This window comes from Schistocerca nitens, chromosome 9 (assembly GCF_023898315.1).
Source record: "Schistocerca nitens isolate TAMUIC-IGC-003100 chromosome 9, iqSchNite1.1, whole genome shotgun sequence".
Lineage (NCBI taxonomy): Eukaryota > Metazoa > Arthropoda > Insecta > Orthoptera > Acrididae > Schistocerca > Schistocerca nitens.
Window position 1 is genome coordinate 134,293,890 of NC_064622.1, and position 26,104 is coordinate 134,319,993.

Here is a 26,104-nt window from a genome sequence, read left to right on the forward strand (position 1 = left end):
GGACTAGAAAGACAAGTGCAGCATCAGGAGGTTTTGGGGCTGGGAGGTGGGGGAGAAAGGAGAGGAGTGGGAAAAGATCGGCAGGTGTGTTGGCAGATGGTGGCAAATAAACAGGATTGGAGACGAGAATGGGGAGGAGATAGGATAGAGGTGGTGGAAAATGATGGGTGGAGGTTGTGGGGCAGTATGTTACTGAAGATGAAGACCGGGATGGTTACATAAATGGAGAATGTGTTGTAAGGATAACACCCATCTCTGCAGTTTGAAAAAGCTGCTGGTGGTAAGAAGCATCCAGATGGCTCAGGTAGTGAAGTGGCCATTGAAATCAAGTTTATGTTCTGCTGCATGTTGTGCCCAGGTATTCTCCTTTGCTCTTAGCCACAGTTTGGCAGTGGCCGTTCATTCTGATGGACAGCTGGTTGATAGTCATACCAACATAAAAAACTGTGGAATAATTGCAGCAGAGCTGGTAAATGACATGACTGCTTTCACAGGTGGCCCAGCCCTGTATTTGGTAGGATAAACCTGTGACGGCACTGGAATAGGAAGTGCAGGTTGGATGGATTGGGCGGTCTTACACCTTGCTCTTCCACAGGGATATGATCCTTGTGGCAAGGGGTTGGGATTGGGAGTAGCATTGGGATGGACTAGGATGTTCTAGAGGTTGTATGAGTGACAGAACACCACCTTAGAAAGGGTGGGAATTATCTCGGGTAGGATGTCCTTCATTTCAGGGCATAACGATAGGTGATTAAAGGATTTTTTGGTATGGAAGGGATGACAAATCACCCCTGCCATAACAGTGTGGCCACCTAGGGACAGCATATCTGCAGTGAAGAGAACTCCCTTGCTCAGTATGCTGAAGATCTCACTAAGGCCTTCACAGACAGGCACTGTCCCCCAGACAAACAGATTTCCCATGCCATTTCACATCACACCCTCAATCTTCCCACCACTTCCAAGAATCAGCCACAGAGGAGTGTCCACTTGTCTCCCTGTACCACTCTGGCCTGGAACAACTGAACCACATCCTTCACCAGGGCTTTGATGATTACCTATCATGATGCCCTGAAATGAGGAACATCCTACCCAAGAAACATCCCACCCCTCATAAAGTGGTGTTCCATTGCCAACCCAACCTCCACAACATCCTAGTCTGCCCCTGTGCCACTCCCTATCCCAGCCCCTTGCCTTAAGCATCATATTCCTGTGGAAGACCAAGCTGCAAGTCCTGCCCAATCCACCCACACAGCACTCCCCATTTTAGGCCTGTCACAGGTTTACCTTGTTTCATCATGGGCTGGGCCACCTGTGAAAGCAGCCATGTCATTTACCAGCTCTGCTGCCATCCTTGTGCAGCTTTTTATGTTGGTGTGATTACCAACCAGCTGTCCACCAGAATGAACGGCCACTGCCATACTGCGGCCAAGAGCAGAGGAGACCACCCTGTGGCACAACACGCAGCTGAACATAACATACTCGATTTCAGTGGCTGCTTCACTACCTGAGTCATCTGGATCCTTCCTACCACCAGCAGCTGTTTTGAACTGCGCAAATGGGAGTTACCCTCACAACACATCCTCCACCTCCGCAACCATCCCGGCCTCAACCCAAGATAACATATTGCCTTAAACCCTCCCCCCCAACAATTTCCATCCCCTCTATCCTATCAACTACTTCCCATTCTCATCTCCCACTGTGTTTATTTACCATCCTCTGCCAACGCATCTGCCCATCTTTCCCTCCTCCTCTCTTTTTTCACTCCTCTTTTCCCCACCTCCCTGCTCCACAATCTCCTAATGCTGCACTTGTTGTCATTCTAGTCCCTGCACACTCCACCAGACAACGTTCACCTGTCTACCCACTTGTACACTGCTATTACCCTTCCCCACTCCGTGCAGATTGCTCCTTGCATCCCACATGATAGCTGCATTCTGGCACTAGATGCTAAGGTTGGCAGTCATGAGTGCATGAGGTGTGCTTGCTTGTGTGTAAGAATGTTGTGTGTTTCTCTTTTGCTGATGAAGGCTGTGGCCGAAATCTATATGTATTCGTATGTAAGTGTCTTGTAATTATACCTGTATGCAATTTAATGTTTTCTTTATGGTCATTATCAATCTATCTTTTCCTACATTGTTGATATTTCTTTTTTGACAGTGAGAACATGTACTCACTGGCAAAGCAAATTGTCAGCCTGGAAGGGCAATGGTGCATTTTGGTACTTAAATTCAGTTTCCTGGAACATGCATTTCTGTGGACGAACAGCTCATTGCTCGACAAATGATACATTAGATTTAGTTATGGTCACTAAAACATATGTAGAATTGTCCTCTCGTTTGAGGGATGAGGAGATTTTGATGAATGCCTGTGAGTAGGCTATAATAAAGAATTCACTATACTTTGCAGTCCACTGAATGCTGTACATAGAATACATATTGTGATTGATTACTTCCCTACCTGTTGCATTCTAGAATGGAATCTTTTAAAAGAACGAGAGAGGACTTTGTGCTCATGAATTCTACACAGAAGTGAAAGTGGAGGTACAGATTTAATTTACGGTATATTGAAAGTATGGTTCATTGAACTTACATAACCACTTGTCCTAAAATTATAGTTATCTTACTTCAAATATTTCCTGTAAAAAAATTCGTCCTGTAGCTTTCTAATGCAATAATACTGACTGGTTACAATTCCAGTGGCAAGCTGTTATATTCTTTCAGTTTACTTAACTTTACACTGAATAGTAGAAGCATTGAGCTGTTGATACACACACAAAAATACATGTGCAATTTTTGTGCCAGCTGAAATTAAAATGCTGGGACGACAGTTCGGCGGGTAGATTGGGATGAAGGGTTGCGTTGGGCAAGATTGTCTGGAAGCTAGCAAAGTTTTCATTCCAACTTGCATTTTTATTATTTGTATGTAGCTTTCCTTAGAATGGCTCCATGTTGTTTCAGTATTGGATTACATGTTATTTCTTAAACAATCATTTTTAGTTGGATATTTATAAAGAAATTTATGATTTCAGGGTTCTTTCTTGTTCTCATTTTAAGGTACTGCCATCTGTTTTCTTGTCGCCATTTAATCATCATATTTTTTGTTCATGTCAGACCATCTTCGTACAAGTAGACTTATTCTGTGGTGTCATCCAGACCTTTGTTGAAGTGAATATGTTATATTGTAAATTTTATTAGACCTGTCAGTTTAGAATTTCAGGATCACATACAGCTTCTGAGCAGTGTATAATACGAAATTTAGTTTAAAATTTGTCAGCTGGTCAGTGAGAGACTGCTTTTAGCTCAAATACACGTCAATTATTTCACAGTTTACCACTTACGTAAATTCATTTAGTCCAGCATGTTTCTATGGACTTAAGTTTAAAGACTGTTTTGATGCAGCTCTCCAAGCTCCAAGAAGTATCCAGTGGATGTATTTGATTCTTGAAGAGCAGTTGTGAATTACCTTTAAAATATTTCCCTGTATCTGTCATAACTTCTTCATTTGCCTCAAAATGTTTTCCAGCTGCAAATTTCTTAAAATGTTGGAGTAGGCAGAAGTTGGAAGGTATCGCCCTCCTTCCCTCCCCTCTCCACCCACTCCTCGTGCTTTTGCAAGCCAATCTTCTCATTATTTATTTATTTATTATTTTTTTTTATACAGTTGGGTCAGAAGTCTTGTACTATATTTGCCATTTGCTAGTTCTCTTTGAAAGGTAGTCAATAAGATGATGCCTTCTTTATCAATGAAAAACTGGGCTTAGTGTTCTCAGTGAATTGATTGTACTTTGCTTTCTTGGACTGGTCCACTGGCTTTCATATACTGTACATTCTCTCTCTCTCTCTCTCTCTCTCTCTCTCTCTCTCTCTCTCTGCACCATGAAGTGATGGATATACAGGGTGACCCAGAAGTCTGTCAATGTATGAAAATTCGATACTTCTTGTAATAATGTAGATAAAGAGGTAAAAACTGACACATGCTTGAAATGACATGACGTTTCATTGACACTAAAAAGAAAGTTCACAAAACAACCAACAGATGGTGCTACATATGATTAAAAAAAGCTATAATTAGCATAGTAATTGATGATTAGCATAGATGATGTTCTTTATAACAAATGCTTGTGTCTGCCATCATTCATCATCAATATTTGTGGTTGAGGGACAATATTGTGAACAGCATTGTACAACTTACCAGTAGGTATGGTTTTCAGCATCCCTAATGAGATAAATCATGGTAGAGTTAAGGCTTCAGATAAAGATAACCCCCCCTAAAAAAAATAAATAAATAAAATAAAATAATCATGTGGATTGAGTTCAGGAACCTTGGGTGGCCAAGCATGACGGAACTAGCGGCTCATCACGCAATCCTCACCAAATGATGTTCGCAAGAAATATTTCGCACATTTAGCAGTACAGGGCTAATCACCACCTCACATTCTAACACGGTTTTATCAGCCAGGCTAGGGATGGTGTGATTCTGTAACATACTGGCATACCTCACTTCCATCACACTGACTGTTTGAATAGCAGTGTCCCGCATTTCCTCAAAGAAAAAGGGTATAGTTATCATTGATGTACTAAATCCACACCACACCGTGATTTTCTTGTCATGCAGTGTGGTTTTCACGACAGTTCAAAGATATTCAGCAGCTCAAGTTCTTCAGTTGTGGTTGTTGAGAGACCCTCAGATTATGAAATGGGCTTCATTGGTCCACAACACGTTAGACAACCAGTCATCATCATCGCCCATTTTTTGAAGTGCCCACACTGCAGATACTGTCTAGAGTCGAAAAAGTGTGGCTAACAGTTCATAATGATACTGGATTTTGTACAGCTAACATTGAGGGTGTGTCTTAGCACTCCGTTGAACAGTAGTGCGTGGAATCCTGGTGCCATTGTGTGTCTTCACAAGTGCTGACTTAACTGTGCGGAGTTGAACCTGCTAATGTCTCCATTTCTTCCTAATTGTCTGAGTAGCAGTAGCACTTATGACTGGTTGCCCACTGTGGAGCTGATCATCTAAACAAAATGTTGCTTTGGACTGTGTGATAATTTTATTCTCAATAACACTTGTTACAGGACCTTTAACAGTTCAAATACCCTCATGACAATAGGATCTTGAACCTGCAGAAGCGGATTCTTCATTCTGATAGTAAAGCTTCACTGACAGTGTCTTTCCTGGTAAAGTCAACATGCCGCGATTGCTGATGCATCTGACGCCCTCTCTCACTACAGCTCATTTTATATACGATTCTCGTATGATATCATTGACATTTTGCTGTCCATTGCCATCTGATAGCCAGTTTTTCTGCACTTGTTGATTTCAGTAAAACACAGTGCCATTTCAAGCATATGTATCAATTTTTACCTCTTGTCTTCATTATTCCTTGAATTAGTGCATTTTCAAATGTTAACAGACTTTTGAGTCACACACTATGAATCATGGACTGTAACAAACCAATGCCCAAAAACAATTGGAGTTTATCTCTTCTGATATATCAGTGGCATCATTTATTTAATATTCCGTGGTTACCAGTCATCCAATAACATTGACAAACTTTTTGATGTTGATACACTTCAAGATGCAGTTGTGATGTGTGGTAGATCTTGCCACCCAAGACCATGTAGTCGAGAGAGAGAGAGAGAGAGAGAGAGAGAGAGAGAGAGAACATGTTGCAGTTAGAAACAGAACAACAATAATCATACTATGCAGTATTACCAAGAACAGTTATACTAATGAATTCATAGAGTTCTTTGATTGATTATGTGGTGTAGAATTTGAGATTGAATGTCGACCTCTTGGAATTTTTAGTTCTCATGTTATCAGTTTAGAATATGGCTATAAAGTATTTAAGTAATTGGGTGACATACCTCCTTCTCTGCAATAAATACCAAATATTGGAGTACATGAGGGTGAGGGTTTTAAAATATGAGGAGAAATATGAAAGTTTCAGCCATTAGCTTACACATCCCACCCTCCACACTATCTTTTTCTTTTTTTTTTCATCTGCTTATAGAGTCCTAAAATATTATTGCACAATTTGTGCAGTGTTATTGTATGATAATATAATTGTAATTTGCTAGAATTGGTAATAAGGTGGGTCCCATTGAAGCTGTGATATTGCGGCCCAATGCGTAGAATGTCATGCATAAAACATTGTACAAACTGCCTAATCCACACTAAAGATAATTAATTATTCCACATAAATCATGAGGTTGTTACTTTTTTTCGTGATATCCTGATCTTATTCATTTCATCTGGTGTCAAGCACAGCCTCATTTTTCAGATAAAAATCCTTGTCACTTCTGTACATGTAACTTCGACGATTTGTTTGCAGGTCGATGGAAAACTTCTTTGTTGGCTGTGCACACTGTCATACAAAAGAGCTCTTGCCAAGACAAAGCAAACAGATGCTGAAAGAAGAGCTCACCTGAAACTTGCAGCCCAACGAGCCGCAAAAGGAAAAGATATTAAGTAAGTGGTGTAATAGTCTTTTTGTAATTTCTACCCAATGTACATATAGAGGCAAATAAAGCAATGTACATTTTGCCACGCCAAATTTAGCAACTAATGATCAGAATGTATAGTGAGTGGTTAATAAAACTTGGCTGGTCGAGCCGGCCGGCGTGGCCGAGCGGTTCTAGGTGCTTCAGACCGGAACTGCGCTGCTGCTACGGTCCTGCCTCAGGCATGGATGTGTGTGATGTCCTCAAGTTAGTTAGGTTTAAGTAGTTCTAGGGGACTGATGACCTCAGAAGTCAAGTGCCATAGTGCTCAGAGCCATTTTGGCTGGTCGATAAAAGGATATCTACCTTTCTTTGTATCTGTTTGACCAGCCAGGTTAAGTGGAACTAAGAAGAGCAGATCTAGCAATTTTTTCACAGGCTAATAGTTAACAGCAAAGCAGCTGCAAAATCTTTTGTACTCATAGCAAGAGTGAAATAATTTGTTCAGTTACTTTGTTTCTCAGTTTGGCAGTTGCAAATTTTTGCAAGGATCATTTCATAAATTGGCATTGACAGATGCTGAGACTGATATTGAGACAGCTCTGCCAAGAACATTATTGTTATATGACCTTGTAGCTTCTAGTCTTTTTAGTAATTTATGTGAAGTGTAAATTTAGATTATCAGTGTCAGCAGCTTTCTTTTAAGTGTGCAAGAAATCCAGTGGCTTAATCTAAAGACAGTTGAACAGATATAATTGTAAGGATTGAAGAATCAATTTATGAAGTATCAGTTTAATTAAGTTTATTTATTAGAACAATGTGGAGAATTGGTTTCAACTGGAACGTGCTAATAGGCCAACATCGAAGAAAAAAACTGTTTTCTGATTTTTCGACTCAATTCTACATTGACGTTTCCGTGTTTTTAAAAAAGTAGTTTTATGCCAACTGCTTTATATGCAACCATTTTTACATACAGAGTCCATAAGCAAATCATGAATATATCAGGGCTTTGATGATACTGATGCTGAGACAGTATCAATGCAATTGAGTTTACCTGTATGGTGGTACATACATCTTGTCATTTTAGGTGTGATGTAGGAGTCATTGGTGCATAATGACTGAGCGCTGTAAATTCGACTGTACAGGCCTTTGTGGTCTTGGTTTACCAAAAAATACTCCCAAAATATTTAGGAGATGAAAACTTAAAATGGAGATTCTAAAAACATACATTAATCAAGGCCGTAGTGGCTTGCACACAGCCATTTCTTAGGTTCAAAAGAAATCATACAAAAAGGAATACACAAGAAAAATCTGCCACTACTTGAGGCTGGAAAGTCAGTTGAAATTATGGCCCAAAATGGTGCATGAGGTTTACAGAAGGAAATTGATATGTTCCATTTATTACCAAGCATGCTCAGAATAAAACAAAGTGATGATAATTCCTAAGAGATTTTTCCCCCCATTATTTCCATCGATAATTTTCTCCAGTTTAGGGGTACTTGGGTGACTTATTTAAAAACATAAATTCTGCTTCTTTCCATATTGGTGAAAATTTCATACTGTACTCAAATGGACATTAGAATTAGACACTTACCTTTAAGTTTGTAGGGATCACTTACTTCTATATCTACATCTATACTCTGCAGATCATCGGGAGGAGCAGGGCAGAGGGTATGCCCTACTTTACAAGTTACTAGGGGATTGATACCGTATATTATCATACTTTTGACAATAATCGTAGGTGTGGTACTGAGTCAAATGCTTTTCGGAAGTCAAGAAATACTGCCTCTACCTGATCAAGTGAGGAAAGTGCAAGTTGGGTTTCACATGATCTATGTTTCCGGAATCTGTGTTGGTTGGTATTGAGGAGGCCATAATGTTGGAGCTTAGAAATATGTTCCGAGATTTTGCAACAAATTTGTGTCAGGGATATTGGACAGTAGTTTTCGTTAGCTGTTTCCCAACACCAGTGACTCTAATACTTATTTCATTCATCTTTCCAGTGGTATGAGGATTACATTGGGGCAATTCTCCTGGGGTTTGCATTTGAAAATGGAATTAAGCATTTCAGCTTTTGCTTTCCTGCCCTCAGTTTCATTTCCTGTCTCGTGCAGTAGGGCCTGGACACTAACTTTTGTGCCACTTAACAGCCTTTACAAATGACCAGAATTTCTTCAGGTTTTGCGAAATATCATTTGACAGTATTCTGCTACTGTAGCCATTGAAGGCATCACACATTACTTTCTTTACAGCCAAACCCATCTCATTCAGTATCTCTGTATCTATAGTCCCATGCTTTCTTTTACACCTATTATGCAGTAATCTCTGTTTCCCTGATACTTTTAGCGTTTCATGATGTGATGTGGAACCATAACGTAGGGGTGCTTATTAGTTTCTCCAAACATCTGGACATCAATCAGAGCAAGGTCTGTACATCCTTCTTGCCAGTGCTTTCACTTCCCGAACAAATTTGAAGTCCATGAACTGTTCATCATACCAGTCTGACTCTGTCTGATAATGATAGGCTATATTGTTGTTTTGGATTCACAGGTCTCCAGCTGAATGATGTTCAGGGTCAGACAGGTATATGTAGTATGTCCTTGCACTGTTTGTCTGTGTGATGATGATGGGAGTCATTCAGCATCCCCAGTTCATCTTGCATAAAAATTACCCTATAGAGATAGTACCATCACTATTAATGGTACACACACTTGTACCATGACACTGGCATATATCACATCATACAGTAGCTGTATGTACCCCGACATGTAGTAGATGCTTCTGAATCATTCTGCTTCTCTCTTAGAATACCCCTGTATTCCTCACACTATGACTGTGAATCTGGCAGTTTTGTTAAATCGAGGTACTGCTTTTTAAATCTTAACAGGTTGGCTAAAAAAAGATGACTTGTCTCAGGTCTAGGCTCAGTTGGCTGTAACAAGACGAGAAGTACTGAGCATGTGACGTCATACTTCCAATAGTGTCTACATGTTACTGTTTATGGGGCCAAGGTGCCTAACAAATTAAAAATAGTTAAAAAGTACATAAAAGAAAAGGTACACAAAAGAGGCTCAAAATATTATAATAAGCTCCAAAAGGGGAAAGATATACCATGATCAATTCGAGGTATGTTGAAGAACTGGCACCCATGTTACCAAGAAAAATGGACCAGTTTGGCATGTTACATTATCATCATGTTGCCAGCCATTTCCATCAGCTCTGGTTTTTGCATAGTGATAGAGTAGTGTGGGATGAGCACACAAGAAATTAACCTACTTGGTCATGGCCACTTCATAGGTGCACTCCTGTGGGATGTTTCATCACAGGTTGTGCAGGCAATCAGATTTTTACACACCACATGCCATTGTGTCAAAGGCGTGGCTTGAGTATCTCGATTCAGGGAAAGCTACCAATGCCAGTGTTGAGTACCATATGCAGCATCATGTTTGGTAGGCTTACTGTCAATTATCAGAAATTGTAACAGGAAATGTATATAAAACAATTACCCATTGAAGGAATCTGACAAACAATCCTCCAACTATAGGCCATTTGCATTCTGCCAAGATAACCAATGGCTTTAGAACAGCCTACTGGTATTTAACACCAAATAATGTTTTAGATTAATATTAGTCTGGTTCCTGGCAAAATCACAGCATGAAGACAGCTCTCATAAAAGTGATTGACAAATTGAAACAAGCTTTGTACAGCAGAATGTGTCTGTTTTAAGGGCTTTTTGGATTTCAACAAAGCTTTCCACATTGTTGACTTCGATGTTCTACTTGCTAAACTCACAAGCAAAATTTTTTTTCAAGTGCCGTACAAGAGTTCCACTATGGGGCCATTACTTCTGTCATACAGGGTGATTCACAAAGATATGCAAATATTTTAATATGTTATTCTACAAGTAAAACTTGAGGAAAAAAGTTCATATAAACGTAGGTTCGCAAATGTTTCGTTATGGGGTTACTGCTAATAAAAGATTTTGCCTGAAATTTAGCAACTTCGCTAATATGAAACCACCGCAAAAACGTACGAGGTTAAAGGAAAGCACAATTTCCATTTATTTTGTTGTTATTGGTGTGGTGAATCTAATAAAACATGCCCCAGGCGTGTATCTGCAGTAGTTTCCCAGAACATCCTGAGAAGCAAAGAGGTAATGTCATAAAATTTTTAATTTATTAACTACTTGGCCCAATTTGTTTTTTAAATTCCAGACAATTGTGCAAAGCTTTCAACAGAAGTTGTGGAGAATTTAATTGTGGAAAAATGATGGTAATAACATTAACTGAAACTGTATGAATGTGTCAGTTACTCTGCTTTTATTAATACCACAGCACACTTGAATTCATGTTAAACCAGAATATACAAAGCTCAGTATTAAGGAAATTGAACAACAGATTTTGTTGTTCGTTTCAGCTTCACCGGGTTGTTCTTAATTTCGTCTGTTGCATTCATAATGTGAGCAAGTAATGCTTCACGTGTATTGACTTTGTTCTCATAAACTATGTCTTTTATCCATCCCCATACACAAAAATACATTGGTGTTAAATCAGGCAATCAGGGTGGCCACAGATGGGTAGCACCACGACCAATCCATTTCTGGGGAAAATGTACATTTAAATGTGTAGTAATGGTGTTGGTGCAATGTGGAGGTACGCTATCATATTGAAAATACATTTGCAATTGCATAGTAGGTGGAACATCTTCGAGCAAGCAGTGCATTTCTTCTTGAAGGAATTGAAGTATGTCTCACCAATTAGACGTCCTGGGAAAATGAATGGTCCAATAAAGTGTGTGCTGATTATACCACACCTCACATTTATGTTAAATTGCTGCTGGAAATGGCAGTGCACTGTTGCGTGTGGGTTTGCTTCAGACACCATATGTGCTTGTTGTGTTAATTGTTGCCGATTAGTATTTAACCAGTTGCACAACTCCGCAAGTAAAGGGCAGGATCTCCCGGGTGTAAATGAAGCACTTTTTTTTTACGGCAAGGATACAGATTATTGTACTTCAGTGTATGCCATACCTTAGATTGTGAAGTCTGGATGTTCTGGAAAACTACTGCAGATACACGTCTGGGACATGTTTTATTAGATTCACCACACTAATAACAACAAAATAAATGGAAATCCTGCTTTACTGTAATCTCGTACAGTTTTGCGATGGCTTCGTATTAGCGAAGTTTCTAAATTTCAGGCAAAATCTTTTATTACCTGTAACTCCGTAACTAAAAATTTGTGGACCTATGTTTATATGAACTTTTTTCTTTATTTCTACTTGCAGAATAACATATTGAAATATTTGCATGTCTTCGTGAATCACCCTGTATATTAACCCCAGGGGGCTCGCCACTCTTTGGTGGGTTCGTGCTTGGCTACCACGGGGCCTGAGCATCTTTTGCCTTACGTGCTGCATGTCTGCCCTCTTGCCTTTCTTTTCCCTCTCCCTTGCACAGTGTGTCTGGGGTGTTACTGGGAATGTTCTGCATTGTCTGTCGCTGACTAAGAACAGTCTCACCACTGTTCTTTCGCTTCCTTTTCCTTTTTTTATTTCTCTTCTCCTCTTGTTCCTCTGCTTCGATGTTTGAGGTTCCTCTTTTTCTTCTTCCTCCCTGTGCACTCCTGAAGGCCAGCCCACGTATCTGATACGTAACAGGTGACTGGGAACACTTAATTCCCAGCCCCTGGTTGACAGGTAGGGTTTGCACGTACTCCTTGGTACAGGCCAGGCCCAGGGAGGGGTGATTGCCTGAGCTGCATCCTTCCCAAATTGCTGATTTGGCCCTCTTGTCAGGTGTTCGGGAGGTGTGACCTGAGATGAGAATAATCACCTAATGCGGGTGCGGCCCCCTTTGAAGGGGAAGGAGCGCACCATTGGAGATGCTGGCAATCCTGGGGGATTTTATGACAATGAGCCAATCGTCTTCACAGTCAACGTTTACAAAACAAATATAATGAGGCCAATGATTCAGAGACCCTTCCCGCTACACCGTGGTTCAGTCCTCCACCACGGTAAATCCGTTTATTATTCAGAAAGGTGGTTGATCAATTGCTGGCCCTGTGAAATCTTGCTCGTGTTTATGGAATGGCACTTTACTTTTGGAGACTATTTCTGATTCTCAAGCACAACAACTGCTTGCCACCTCGTTTCTCCATGGCTATTCTGTTTGTGCCGAGTCCCATAGAACTTTGAATTCTTCCCATTTTGTTATTTACACGAGGCTGCTCAGTGGTCTAACCGAGGCCGAAATCCAATCTTACCTCTTTGATCAAGATGTCATTGCCGTCCATCAGGTGACGAAAAAGGTAAATTCCTCCATAGTGTCCACACGCACTCTTTTTCTCACCTTTGATAGAGTGGTGCTTCCGTCCAAGATCAAAATAGGCTATGAAATTATCACAGTCCAGCCGTGCATTCCGAACTCGACGCAGTGCTATGGGTGTCATCGTTTCAACCACACTATAATGTCTTGTCAACACCCAGCCAAATGTGTAACCTGTGGTAGGGATGCACACGAGGGCCATTGTCCGCCTCCTTATCCCAGTGGTATCAGTTCCTCTCGCGAATGTCCCGTGTATCTAGATGAGCGGGCTGTCCAAGAGATCCTGGTAAAGGAAAAAGTGCCTTACCCAGTCCCTCGCAAGTTATCGGCTACTCGCAAACCCCGCATTCTCCTGTCTGGCACCTATAGTTCTGTTCTTGTTACCCTCGCTCCATGAAGGACATGGCCATGCAGACATGCAACCTCAACTTCAGCTCTGAGGTTGTGAAATTGCCTAGTGTCACGGTAGCATCACCATCCCTCCATCCAACTGTGCAGCAAGCCATCAAACTCTATTCAAGGGGTGTAGCCACCAGCTACACAAACGGTAGACCGGAAAGGACAGGAGTACTCGCGTGAAGACTTCCTACGTCCCTCCAGCCAAACACCACCCGAGTCTTCCTCTAACTGGAAAGGCTCAAAGACGCCAACTTTCGGCAAACATTCTTCTCCTCCACCGGCCAGAAGATCCTCCTTGACACTGCTGCCACGTGATACCTTAGCCCAGCCAGCCTCCGTGTCACCGGTGCACACTACCAACCGTTTTTAAGCGTTGGTCTCCACAGACTGACAGCACAAGCCAGCTGATGCTTCTGTGCACCCCATGGAGCAGAATCTTCCCATGCAGCAGCAACTCTACACAAGCTGTCACTCAGTAGCCGCTGAGATGATGTCTCTTCCTCATCATGACTCTTCTCCAATGGAACGTTCACAGCCTTCCGTCCCACAAAGAGGATTTATTGCCGCTTTTAGCATCGCAGTGTCCCCTTGTACTCTGCCTTCAGGAAACGAAATTGCGCCCTCACGACTGCTTTGAGCTTTCACATTTCTTCCCGGTCCGTTTTGACCTTCCCCCTGAGGTTGGCATTCCATTTCATGGGGGTGTCATGCTGCTCATATGGGATGACATTCATGATCAACCCATCTACTTGACTGCCCATCTTCAGGCTGTTGCAGTTCGCCTTTTTCTTCCCCACCTTACCTTTTACATCTGTACCACTTATGTTCCTCAGTCATTCAACGTCACCAGAGCAGACTGCCTTCAGTTTATTGGGCAGCTACCTCCCCCGTTTCTGCTACTAGGTGACTTTAATGCACATCATCCCCTTTAGTGTTCTCCCAGAAACGGTCATAGAGGTGCCCTGTTGGCTGACCTTAACCAACTTAACTTCTTCTGCCTAACATTGGAGCACCTACTTTCCTTTCCGACTCCTCACACCCCTATTCCTATTTGGACCTATCGTTCTGCACTTCCCAGCTTGCCCATCGTCTTGAGTGGTCCATTCTTTCTGATGCCTACTCGAGCGACCATTTCTCTTGTGCTATCCGTTTGCCGACTCCTAACCCACTTGCGTGCACACTCAGCTGGCAGCTTACTAAGGCTGACTGGCAGCTTTACTCCTCCATGGCAACCTTCAAAGAACAAGATATCCCCAGTTGTGATGACGGGGGGGAATATCTCACAAATGTTGTTTTTACTGTCACGGGATGTTCCATTCCTCGCACTTCCTCATTACCATGCTGTGGCCCAGTCCCTTGGTGGATTGAGGCATGTCGTGACGCAATTCGCGCACGGAGGTGTGCTCTCCACGTTTTTAACCATCATTCTACAATGGCGAACTGCATTCAGATGCGTGCAAATTGTTTCCTTTTCTTCAGGATAGCAGAAAAGCTAGCTGGATTTCATTTACTAGTTCTTTTAACAGTTTCACACCTTCCTCTGTCGTGTGGGCCAACTTCCGATGGCTCTCTGGGACCAAGATCCATTTGCCAATTCCCGGCCTGACAGTAGCAGACAATGTCATAGTGGACCCTATTGCTATCGCTAACACCTTGGGTCGCCATTTTGCAGACGTTTCATGCTCTTCCCACTATCACCCTTCCTTTCTCCATTGGAAGCATGTGGAGGAGGCTCAGGCAATACCCTTCTTTTCTCAGAATCAGGAGTGCTACAACACCGCCTTTACTATGTGGGAGCTAGATCATGCTCTCAGTTCCTCCCGATCCTCTGCCCCAGGGCCAGATGCTGTCCACATTCAGACGTTGTAGCACCTTTCTCTTGCAGGCAAGCACTTTGTGCTTAACACGTACACCCGCATATGGCCAGAAGGCACATTCCCTGGACTTTGGCGTGAAGCCACTGTCATACCCATACCTAAGACCAGTAAGGACAAAAACCTTTCTTCTAGCTACTACCCCATCTGTCTCACCAGTTGTGTTTGCAAGGTGATGGAATGTATGATTCATGCCCGGTTGATATGGTGGCTAGAGTCTCGCTATTTACTAACAAATGCACAGTGTGGATTTCGAGCATGGTGTTCTGCAGTTGACCGTCTCATTACTTTGTCTACCCATGTCATGAATGGTTTTCTGCAGAAATCCCAGACTGTGACCATGTTTTTCAATTTGGAGGAGGCCAACGACACCTGCTGGAGAACTGTTATCGTTCGTACCCTTTACCCGTGGGGCTTCCTTGGCCGCCTGCCTGTTTCCTTCAAGAATTTTTAAAAGAGTTTTCACAGTGCATGTGGGTTCTGCCTTGTCAGACACCTTTATCTAGGAAAACCATGTGCCTCAGGGTTCCCTCTTGAGTGTCGTCCTCTTTGCTATTGGCATTAATCCTATAATGGCCTGTCTCCTGCCGAGCATCTCTGGCTGCCTTTTTGTTGACGATTTTGCTGCCTATTGCAGTTCTCCACAGACCTGTCTCACTGAGCGGCATCTTCAGCAATGTCTTTATCGTCTTTACTCCTGGTGCATTGACAGTGGCTTTCATTTTTCCACTGAATTTCTGGTGGTGCCATCGGTTTATCCCACCATCATTACATCTCGGGCCTGTTGCCCTCGTTCGTTAAAACTACAAAATTCCCGGGGATGATAATCAATAGGAGACTCTCTTGGTCTTGCCATTTGTCTTAATGGCAGCCTGCTGTATGCAGTTCCTCAGTGTCCTACATGTCCTCAGTGGTACTTCCCGGGGTTCCGATCGAACCACCCTCCTACATTTGTACTGGTTCTTTGTCCGTTCGAAACTCGACTATGGGTATACGCTGTCTCAACATTATCCACCATCGTGGCATCCGTTTGACCACTGGCGCCTTTTACACTAACCCAGTTGAGCCTGTATGCTGAAGCTGCTGAGCTACCACTGTCCTACCACTGTGACTTTCTCCTCAGCAGGTATGCATGCCATTTGTCTGCCATGTGTGGTCACCCATCCTATGCCTCCTCCTTCGATGATTCCTTTGATCACCAGTATGGGACGCGTCGCTCTTCTGTTACCTCCTGGAGTTCGCTTTTGGCACTTCCTATGGTGGCTTACCTTCACAATACCTGCAGTTTTCCCAGTGTGTGTGAACCCTTCACCGCCTAGGCTCTGTGAAGCGGCCCAACCTTGGCCTTCATTTGCTTCCTAAGGACACTACTCCAGCCTTGGTTTATCACCTTCAGTTTCACGACCTTCGCATGGAGCTTCGCGATAGTATCGTATACACTGATGGCTCTTGGACTGACCGTGGAGTCAAGTGTGCCTTCATCATTGGCACCTGTGTTTTTCGATATCGGCTTCCGGCACACTGCTCAGTATTTACAGCCGAGCTCTTCACCCTTTATAAGGCCACAGAGTACGTCCGGTGACACAGACTTTTCAATTGTGTCCTCTGCTCGGACTCGCTCATTGCCCTTCAAAGTCTAAGTGCGCTGTACACTGCCCATCCCTTAGTACAGCAGGACCTGGTAAACTGTCACTTGCTCACTCTTGGTGGAGCCACTGTGATGATTATGTGGGTTCGTGGTCATGTTGGTCTGTCAGGAAATGAGGCTGCTGATGCTGCTGCTGCTGCTGCCAAGGCTGCAGTCCTCGTACCTCAGCCTGCTAGTTCCTGTATTCCCTCCGATGATCTCTGAGTTGCTGTCTATCAGGTGGTGGTGTCCCTTGACATCAACAATGGTCTTGCCTTCACAGGAATAAGCTCCGGTTTATTAAACCCACTCCCAGCAGCTTGGACGACCTCCTCTCAGCCCTCCCACTGGGTGAAGGTCATTTTAACTAGGCTGCGTATTCGGCACTGTGTTTTTAGCCATCGTCAATTGATAAGTGACGCTACCCCACCACTTTGTACGCTTTGCGCAGAAGTTTTGACTGTTCACCACTTACTGATGGAATGCCCATTTTTTAACCGTTTACATTCCCGCTTGGGTTTGCCGTCTTGAGTTATCGACCATTTTATCAAATGATGCTTGTGCTGTCGACTGCGGTTTACTTTTTATCGGCCAAAGCACTATGGCAAAGGCCATTTAATTTTTAGCTTTGGATCTCCATTTCTGTATGGTGTCTTTTTTAGCCGTTTATACACGTCCCTGTTTTTATCTGTCTTCTCGTATGTCAATTGGGACTGACATACAGTTGTTTTTCAACTCCTCTCTGTCTTCGTGTTCTATAGTTGTGACTTGGGTGCATATGACCCCATTTGTTTCTTTTGCCCTAAATCAAAACAAAACCGTAACCAAACCCTGTATATTAATGATATGTTAACTGTTTTCTTCCATTGCAAATATTACTTTAATACTGATCATCTTCAGGTATGACTAAGTGCAAGTCCAACAAACCTGAGCACAGCCATGCAGCATGTAAATGCTAATTTTCTTGGCTTACGAAAGTAGGTGCAAAGCACACGTTTGAAATTTAACCTATCTACAACGGAAGCAGTATTTGTCATATATAATCAGTTCAGAGAATCTCTTCCATCCTTAATCCTAAATGGCACAGAAATAACCTTTCCTTCCTTATACATAGAATCTGGAGATAATTCTGGACCATCACTTGCACACAACTGCAATCTGTAAGATGATGATGGTGTCACTTAATTCACGACAGAAATATTACAAAAGGTCCCATTTTTAGCTTAAAAAGAAACCCACGAAGTCAGTAATGCTTCCCATACTTAATTGTGGTGATCCTATTATTCAAGGACTTTCGTATTAGAGCTCACTTTGGTTGGAGCTTGTGCTGAATGCTTGTGTAAGATCAATTTATGTGATGTCACTTTTCCAACCATATCACTCCTTTCTATCGTACTCTGTTTGCGCTATCATCTGTTCAGCCATTGCACTCCCTCTTATTTATCTTCAACTCACACACTGCTATGTGAACAGCACAGAAAAAATACTTGTTCTCAACAAAGTAAAATCCTCTCTGTACCATTGCATAACATTGGTGTGCTCTCTAAATCATTTTTGGTATCGAGACACATCTATGGAACAATCTTCCTCAGAATATCGGAGAAATTAAATTCCCCTCAATCTTCAAAAGAAAGCTAATGGTCCCTCTTGTATCACAGTAGCAATCTCTCCCCACATACTTGTATGCTGCTCACCCTTATCAATCCCTCCCTCTCCTACAACTTTTCCTTCCCCCTCGTTTACAGATTTCTCTATTTAACATGTGTTCCTTCCTGACCGTCATTGTTACTGTCATTTCAATTTTCACCTCCTTATCTATCCCTTCAGATTCAGATTATGTTAAACAAGGCATCAGATGTGTTAAACTGCTGTACATAATTCTTAATGCTCTTTATTATTATTGTTGCTGTTATTATTGTAAATGTTTCGTTGTAATATGGTCGGTATGCATTGTTGCTGGAAAGCTGTAAGAGAGGGCCTTAAGGCCCTAGTTGGCTCAGGCTAAATGGGCAATAAAGGGTCACTGTGCATTAAAGCACTAACCATTTTAGTGCTGGATATCTGTGAATAGCCATATCTTCCAAACCGTGAACTTAAGTATGGAAGCCACCATGGCAGATTTACAGCCAGGCATAAGGCACAGAAATCATTACATGGTTAACTACACTGCCATAGGACATTCGAATTGGGTTAAAAAAAAACATGTGAGTGCATACATTACATGATGATGATGATGATGCCCATTGGTAATGTACATTTTTACCAGAAACAATGAGTCGATGCCTCGCACTTGCCAGTAGGATATCTTTCAGTCATATGGTGGAACAAATCTATGCGAGGTTATGTTTATGTCGAATAAAGTGGGGCCTTAATACATTCGTGTTAACCTCTAACTGATGAACCATACTGGAACCCACTCTCAAATCGTGTGAATCCATTCATATGCTTAAAATAGTCAGCAGATGATCTGCACCTTCAGCACAACAACGCACCGCCCCACTGCTGCCAAAATGTCTCGGAATGTTTTGAGCAACACTTGACAGTCATGGAGTGCTTGTTTGTCTTACCAAGTTACATGTCCTCGTCAACCCTGTTGAGCCCATCTGGTATACCATCAAGTAAATTGCACGTGTTTGAGTGAGCTTTGGATCACATCTGTTCCTGCCATTGTTATAACAGCCGACTCTTGAATCCATCCAACGGTAGAAACCAAATGTTTGTTTACACCCAAGTTTGAGATGGATTGTTGAACAAACATTGATACAGTAAAACCTTGCCTCTAAGAAATGCCTGCTTGTAATAAATATTTCTATCAGTCTCAGTGACACTGCCACAAAAATTTGTTTTCAATAAATCATTTTTTAAGAGAAAGTTGACCTTTATGGACTATTTATGCAATAATTTGGGGCAGGAAATTTTCGAATTAATGATAAAATGACAAATGACATTAAATTGGCAGTTTTTACTGACACAGTGTGAAATTGGTTGTTTAGCTACCAGGGTGACATTAACAAGCATTATTGCCTTTTTTGTAACTTTGTTCATTACTAATGGTAGTGCATCTTTTTTTAAATGGTAACCTATATTTTTTAGTCGGTAATACACTTCCTGCCTTCAAGACCTATTCAAAAATATCAGTGTCAAAATTGAGTTTGACTGTCCTGTATTAGCACACCATGCAGATACTAGGGGGTAATGTAACTTGTCCATTTGCTGCAATTAAAAGTAAACAAATGAGAATACAAGAAAATAGCACACCACATTCAGTGTACCATCTTCAGTTCAATTTTTGTGTGAGTAGAATGTACACTAATGATGAGAGAGTAGAAATGCTACTGATATATGGAGAATGTTTAAGTTATCAGAACAAAAATTGCAATAATGTTTCATTACTCATGATGTAGGTATGTGTAGTATAGTGCTGCAGTACTTCTCAACAGTATGTTGTGTACAGTGAAGGCAGTCCTCTATTAAAAAATTCATCATCATTACTTTCTTTTATGATACAGGATGATGCAGTTAAATGTAGGCCACCTCCCCTCTGAATGCGAATGCAATATTTTGACTTCTGCAAAAAAGAGCTACAACAATGGACAGTTTTATATAATAGTAGATTATTAGCATTCTTCTGTCAGTAATTCAGTTTATTTCATCAGTTTATATCTTTGCAGACAGAAAGAATTGAAATGTGGAAGCATATGTGAAAACAGTTTTGATTAAGGAAACTTGCAAAATTTTTGGGCTCATGTACCCGGGTAGAGAACTACCAGCAAAGAGAGCAATACAGGATCTGTATAAAAATTGGTGCATCTATGGAACTATGCAAAATGAAAAATTACAAAGAATTCCTTCAGTTTTGCACCAGAAGTTATTGCAGACATTTTCCAAAGAATTATTCAGAGCTGAAATAAGTCTACACATAATTGGCCCAACAGGCACATGTGAGGAAGAGGAGTTGCCAGAGGATATTGAAAAGTCTTAAGTTGAAACCATATTGTGATAGTTGTGCAGCAGTTACGGGAGGCTGACAGTCATAAATGTGTAAATTACTCCACGTAGCTTTTGAATAACATCAGCAGTTGTTTGTTAGACCCTTTCCATTTCATCGTGAGTGATGAAGCACGGTTTGATCTTTCTGGTCATGTGAAGTCACAGAACACGAGGTGGGGGCAGTAGAAGGGTAATGTCTATGAAACAAATCCACGCACAAAACAAGAACTGAAAGACAGCACAGCAGTGAAGTTGCTGCCATTGATACCTGAAATTTATGCATGGTGTATCTGAATATGCTTAGACATGCACAGCTGTGTATTTTTGTTGTAGGGGATCACTTTCAACATTCTTCTATGAATGTGTTTCTCACTGTAAATAAATAGTAAGTCCATTTCAGCTCTTAGTTTCTGTAATTTCACTGCATCTCCTTTATACTTACATGGTCTGAGTTTATCTGTGCCACCTTGTACTACTCAGGCATAGGAATTCTACAGATAGTAGTATCCTGACTGGAATCCAATTTCTCATTTTACAACAGTTGCAGTTCTGCAAGTTAACATTCTCCTTGGATAAATAGCTTTTCTATGTTCTCTTTGTTCATATACAGTGTACTTCCACAGGTTGTCAACTGAATGACTGCCATGCATTGTGTTTGTGTTTTCGTTTATTGTCAACTCCAGTGAGTGAATGAGTTACGTTACCCTGAGTGCTTGTACAGGAGAGTCAAAATGAGTTTTGTGTTACACTTTCAGTAATGTCATGGTTATGTGAAAAGACATGCTGCTGTTCATATCTCTGTAACTAACAAAGTTACAAGAAAGGAAATCATCCTCATTAATGTCGCCCTGGCAACAAACATGTTGCTCAATAAAAATTTTTTTATTGTTCTTCTGAACCAAAAAGTCATTTCCTGTGGTGAAGATAAGTACGATGTTGTAACAAATGATTGACAGCAAATTGTCCCTAAATAGGAATTTGAAATTTCAAGGAATATTTTCTTTAGAAAAAAATTGAAAAATTTTTTTATACAAAGTTATTTGTTCTTTAATTGGTTGGTTTCAGTAGATTTGAAGTAAAGCTTTTTTTAAGTAATGTAATAAATGAGATGTGTGATGTTAATAAATATAATTGATAGATGAATGTTCATTTTCAGTATAAGACTTGAAAAACAATGAAATATGACAAAAATAACATAGTTGAAAACTAATTTGTCAGAAAATAACACCAAATTGGGCAAAAAAGATTTTGACAAAATTCTTATCAATCCTGGATGTCGGCAGCTGTTCGTTTCTTTATTGAAAGCGAAAATTTTAATAGAATAAATGATAGTAATTAAAGTGACAAGTAGATCATAGCTTCTTGATTGGTGATGTCATACACCATTCTGAGAGAAATAATAGTAGTGAATTAATTGGTAAATTGTAACACCACTTGGAAGCAGCTTCATGACAATCACAACATGAAGTTTATAATTTCTGACTCATTTATGGAAGTTTATGTTGATAGCTCTAAGCTTGGGGTTATAGCTAGATACCAGTGCCTACCAATTTTAATTGTATATTACAGCACTGAGGATGGTCGCTAAGTGACTGAAAATCGATTTTGCTGACAATAAAACAACAAAATACAGCCAATGCTGATTTTCCTTCCAATTCTATCCACTATTTGGTCATGGTGCATACAACACGCCATTGAGTTGCCAATCAATATCATTTACTTCCAAAATGAAATGATAGATAACTAAACAATCAGACTGTAGGACTTCGTGCAGGAGTTTTCATCCAGGCTTTCTGGCCAGTGTGTGACAAGAGATCGTATGTATGACTGGGCACCACAAAAGTTTTAATCCCCATTGATTCCATTCATTTTCATGAGTTTAATTCGGTTGCTGTTTATCCTTAGGGCAAGATAAGCCACAGCCCTCCATCAAATTCATTTCCCCAGTGTTGCTATTCCACTAATTCTGTAGGAGAAATTCAGTTATATTTATTTAGAAGTAATTGGGGAAAACATCAATAGTAATGCAAGTTTGAGTCAGGCTTGGAAACTTAATCAGATAACGTCATGGTTAAGGCAGCTGCAGCTAGTTGGTCCAGTATTGAATCCCAGTCTGACACAACTAACATGACAGGGTCCCCTTTCCTAAACAGACTTCAATGATGATATTACATATTTTAATGCTTGTACAAAAAACTACCTAGCCTTCTGCAGAGGGATAGCATTAGATATTCCTCATTTGTGGGATCCATCATGGCTTTCAGGATCTCTTGTAAGAAGAGTGCAATTTGGGTTTGAGTGATCATTGTTTTCAACATCTGTTCTGGGATTGGCTCGGAGAAGGTAATTCTGTTAGAAATATCTCAGAATAAGTTAAAAGGTTATACCACAGATGGGTGCCAGTGATACTGGGCAGTAGTTTCGTGGATCAGTTCTGTTTCCCTTCTTGTTCTCATGTGTAATCAGTGCTTTGTTTCAACCTCTGGGCACAATTTTTTTGTTCGAATGATGTACAGTATATTATGGCTGTGATAGAGGCTAATCTGGCTGCATATTCTATATAGAATCTGACAAGGATTGCATTGGCCCCTGGGGCCTTGTCCAATTTCAGCAGCTACAGCTGTTGCTCAATACCACTGACATGGGTGCCTGTAGGTTTTAATGTCAGCAGGGCAAAACATTTCCTGTAATTACGTTCCAAGATTTTATTTTCCTGCCATTTACATTATTTTCTGGTGGCCCCTTTGTAAGCTATATTTTCTCAGTTTGTTTCCTGCCACTAAAATTAAGTAACATTTCCAGCATTTTACACTTTTCAACCACTGCCATGAGCTTCAACATGATTTTCAAATCGAGTTATGTGGAAACTAATCATGTTCTTGTTCACACACAGCTTGTGGGATAGTGCATAACATAAAACCACTGTTTCAGAATGTAAATAATTTTGGATTATATGAGATATGCAAGTGGCATTTTCAGTGACACTTTCAAAACATTTCTGTGAAGTATCATCACCTGATTCTACTCTAAACTACAGTAAATCATGTAAAAGAGTTTGAATTCATTTTTCCTCTTGAAGATAACTCATGTAATGCACAAAGCAATACACTAGAAACAGTTGGTTTTGACTCAGCGCAATTAGTTTGTACTGATTTTGCAAGATTATCATTGATAAATTCTTGTGCAATCTTGGTTTTGTTTGTTATAACGTGAACAAAATCACTTTATGTTTCAATTACACCTTCATAGAGTCCATATTCCTGGATTTCTGGAAAGTGTTTGATGCTGCCCCTTTGCAGACTTTTTAATGAAGGTGTGCGCGTACAGGTTAGGTTCTTAGCTGTGTGTGTGGCTTGAAGATGTTTTAAGTAATAGAATCCAGTATGTTGTCATTAATGGTGAATGTTCAGTGGAGACAAAGCTATCATCAGGAGCACCTCAGGGAAATGTGAAATTTCTGCTCATATTCTCTATGTACAAAAATGATTTGACAGAGAGGGTGAACAGCAATATGTGGCTGTTTGCAGATGATGCTGTGGTGTATGGAAAGGTGTCATTGTTCAGAGACTGTAGGAAGATACAAGATGACTTGGACAGAATTTCTAGTTTGTGTAATGAAGAGTAGCTTGCTCTAAATGTAGAAAAATGTTAGTTAACAATTATCGAAAGGATAGTTTGCTACTCACCATAAAGACAGGGTGTATATACACTGTGGGAAATCCAGGAAAAACCTGGGAATTTCTTAGAATTCCAGGAAATTCTCATTGTTTCAGTCTTCAGTTAAATTTTTGTAATTTTGACTGGTAAGAACTGATACTCTACAAAGAATTTTACTGTGTCCTCTTACTGCAGAATTATACTGCAGCAATAAAACATAAACAAGAGGGAAAAAAACCAAAATAAAACTTTAATTATGAAGGAAATGCGCCATTTACAACAACAAAATGCACAGTGCACAAACAAGCATCTGCCAACAGCAAAATGTGTCAAAGTACGAAGACGGTTGATTACTTCACAACAAAAAATTCCTTCTGATGAATGTGACATCACAACTATTTACATTAAGTTTGTTTGAGCAGTTGCCAGTGGGCTAATGTGCTGCGAGTACAGTTGAGTGTTTTGCATATGAACAGTGTGTTCTGCATTGGTCTGCTTGAAGTGTGGCCGTTAGCTGTATCAGCAGTAACAGTAAGCAGCCAGATACTATCTGGAAAAATTTTTCTGGTACACCCTAGCTGCCAGATTCACGCAGGTGCAGAGCAGTCTGTGATATAATAGGGAAGGGGGCTCTGGCACATATGGCATTGTTCCGTAATAAAGAATGGAATATGAGATAATACAGTACTGGTACACTAAGAAAATTTGCATCCCGAAAACAGCACTGAAGAGCTTAGTACTTTGGAGCTTACTTCATAGTTAATTTGGACATACGAATATGCACTTTAAGCCGAATTATACATTTTAGTATGGTTTACGAAATTCAGATGCTCTTGGAGTGTCCTCTGATGTCCTGTAAGATCTCTCAATGCTATATACAGGGTGTCCCATCTATCTTAACCACCCTAAATAACTGTTCGTCCAGATCCAGATTACAGGATGGTTCTTTAGCTGTCAGGGGGACATCAATCAGCATGATTGCCTTCGTTGTAGCTTTGTTTTTTGCAAAGATATGAACAGTGGTATGACTTTTTTTAAATGGCACCCTGTATTTTTTATTCAATAATTATTTCCTCTTCTAAAGACCTGTTCAAAAATGTATCACAGTTTACCATTCACTGAAACACAACATTATTAATTACATAACACAAAATTGACTTTGAGCCGGGATCGCAAACTCATCCACTTGCTGGAGTTGTCAAAAAACAATTGAAAACCAAGTAAAAACATAACACAAAATTGACTTTGACTCTCCTGTACCATTGACCAGGAGTAGAACATTGAAAGGTGCTCAAAGTGGTGACCCTGGACACCGATACATTGGTTCGTTCGTTGAATGAAAGAAGTGTTGCCTGCTGAAGAGAATTACAAGCAAGCACGATACCTTCCTGCATGTCCTCTGGAGTTGGTGGAATATCGCGAAAGACAACGTATTTAATACATCCCTAAAGAAAAAATGTCCAGAGGATTTAAATCGGGACACCTAACAGGCCAAGTAACTGTTCCTCCTTGACCAATCCATCTGGCAGGATACCTTTGGTTTAGAACGCAACATGCATGCAAGGCATTATGTGCTGGACATCCATCATATCATGTTGATACCTCATAAGCATTCTGGTTCTTACAAGGGAACCTCCCCATCGCAACCCCCTCAGATTTAGCTATAAATTGACACAGTGGATAGGCCTTGAAAAACTGAACACAGATCAATCAAGAAAACAGGAAGAAGTTGTGTGGAAGTATGAAAAAATAAGCAAAATATACAAACTGATTAGTCCATGTGCAA

General features: G+C 40.8%; 1 protein-coding gene across 2 annotated transcripts in view; it reads left to right on the plus strand.

Moving 5' to 3' along the window:
• Nucleotides 1-26,104, plus strand: part of LOC126203272 (protein FAM76A) — an 81,321-nt gene that overhangs the window by 13,327 nt on the left and 41,890 nt on the right. For both annotated transcript variants that reach the window (XM_049937527.1, XM_049937528.1), the window contains exon 4: nucleotides 6,338-6,474. In XM_049937527.1, coding sequence (XP_049793484.1) covers nucleotides 6,338-6,474 — 137 coding nt within the window. The remainder of the gene's footprint in view (nucleotides 1-6,337; nucleotides 6,475-26,104) is intronic.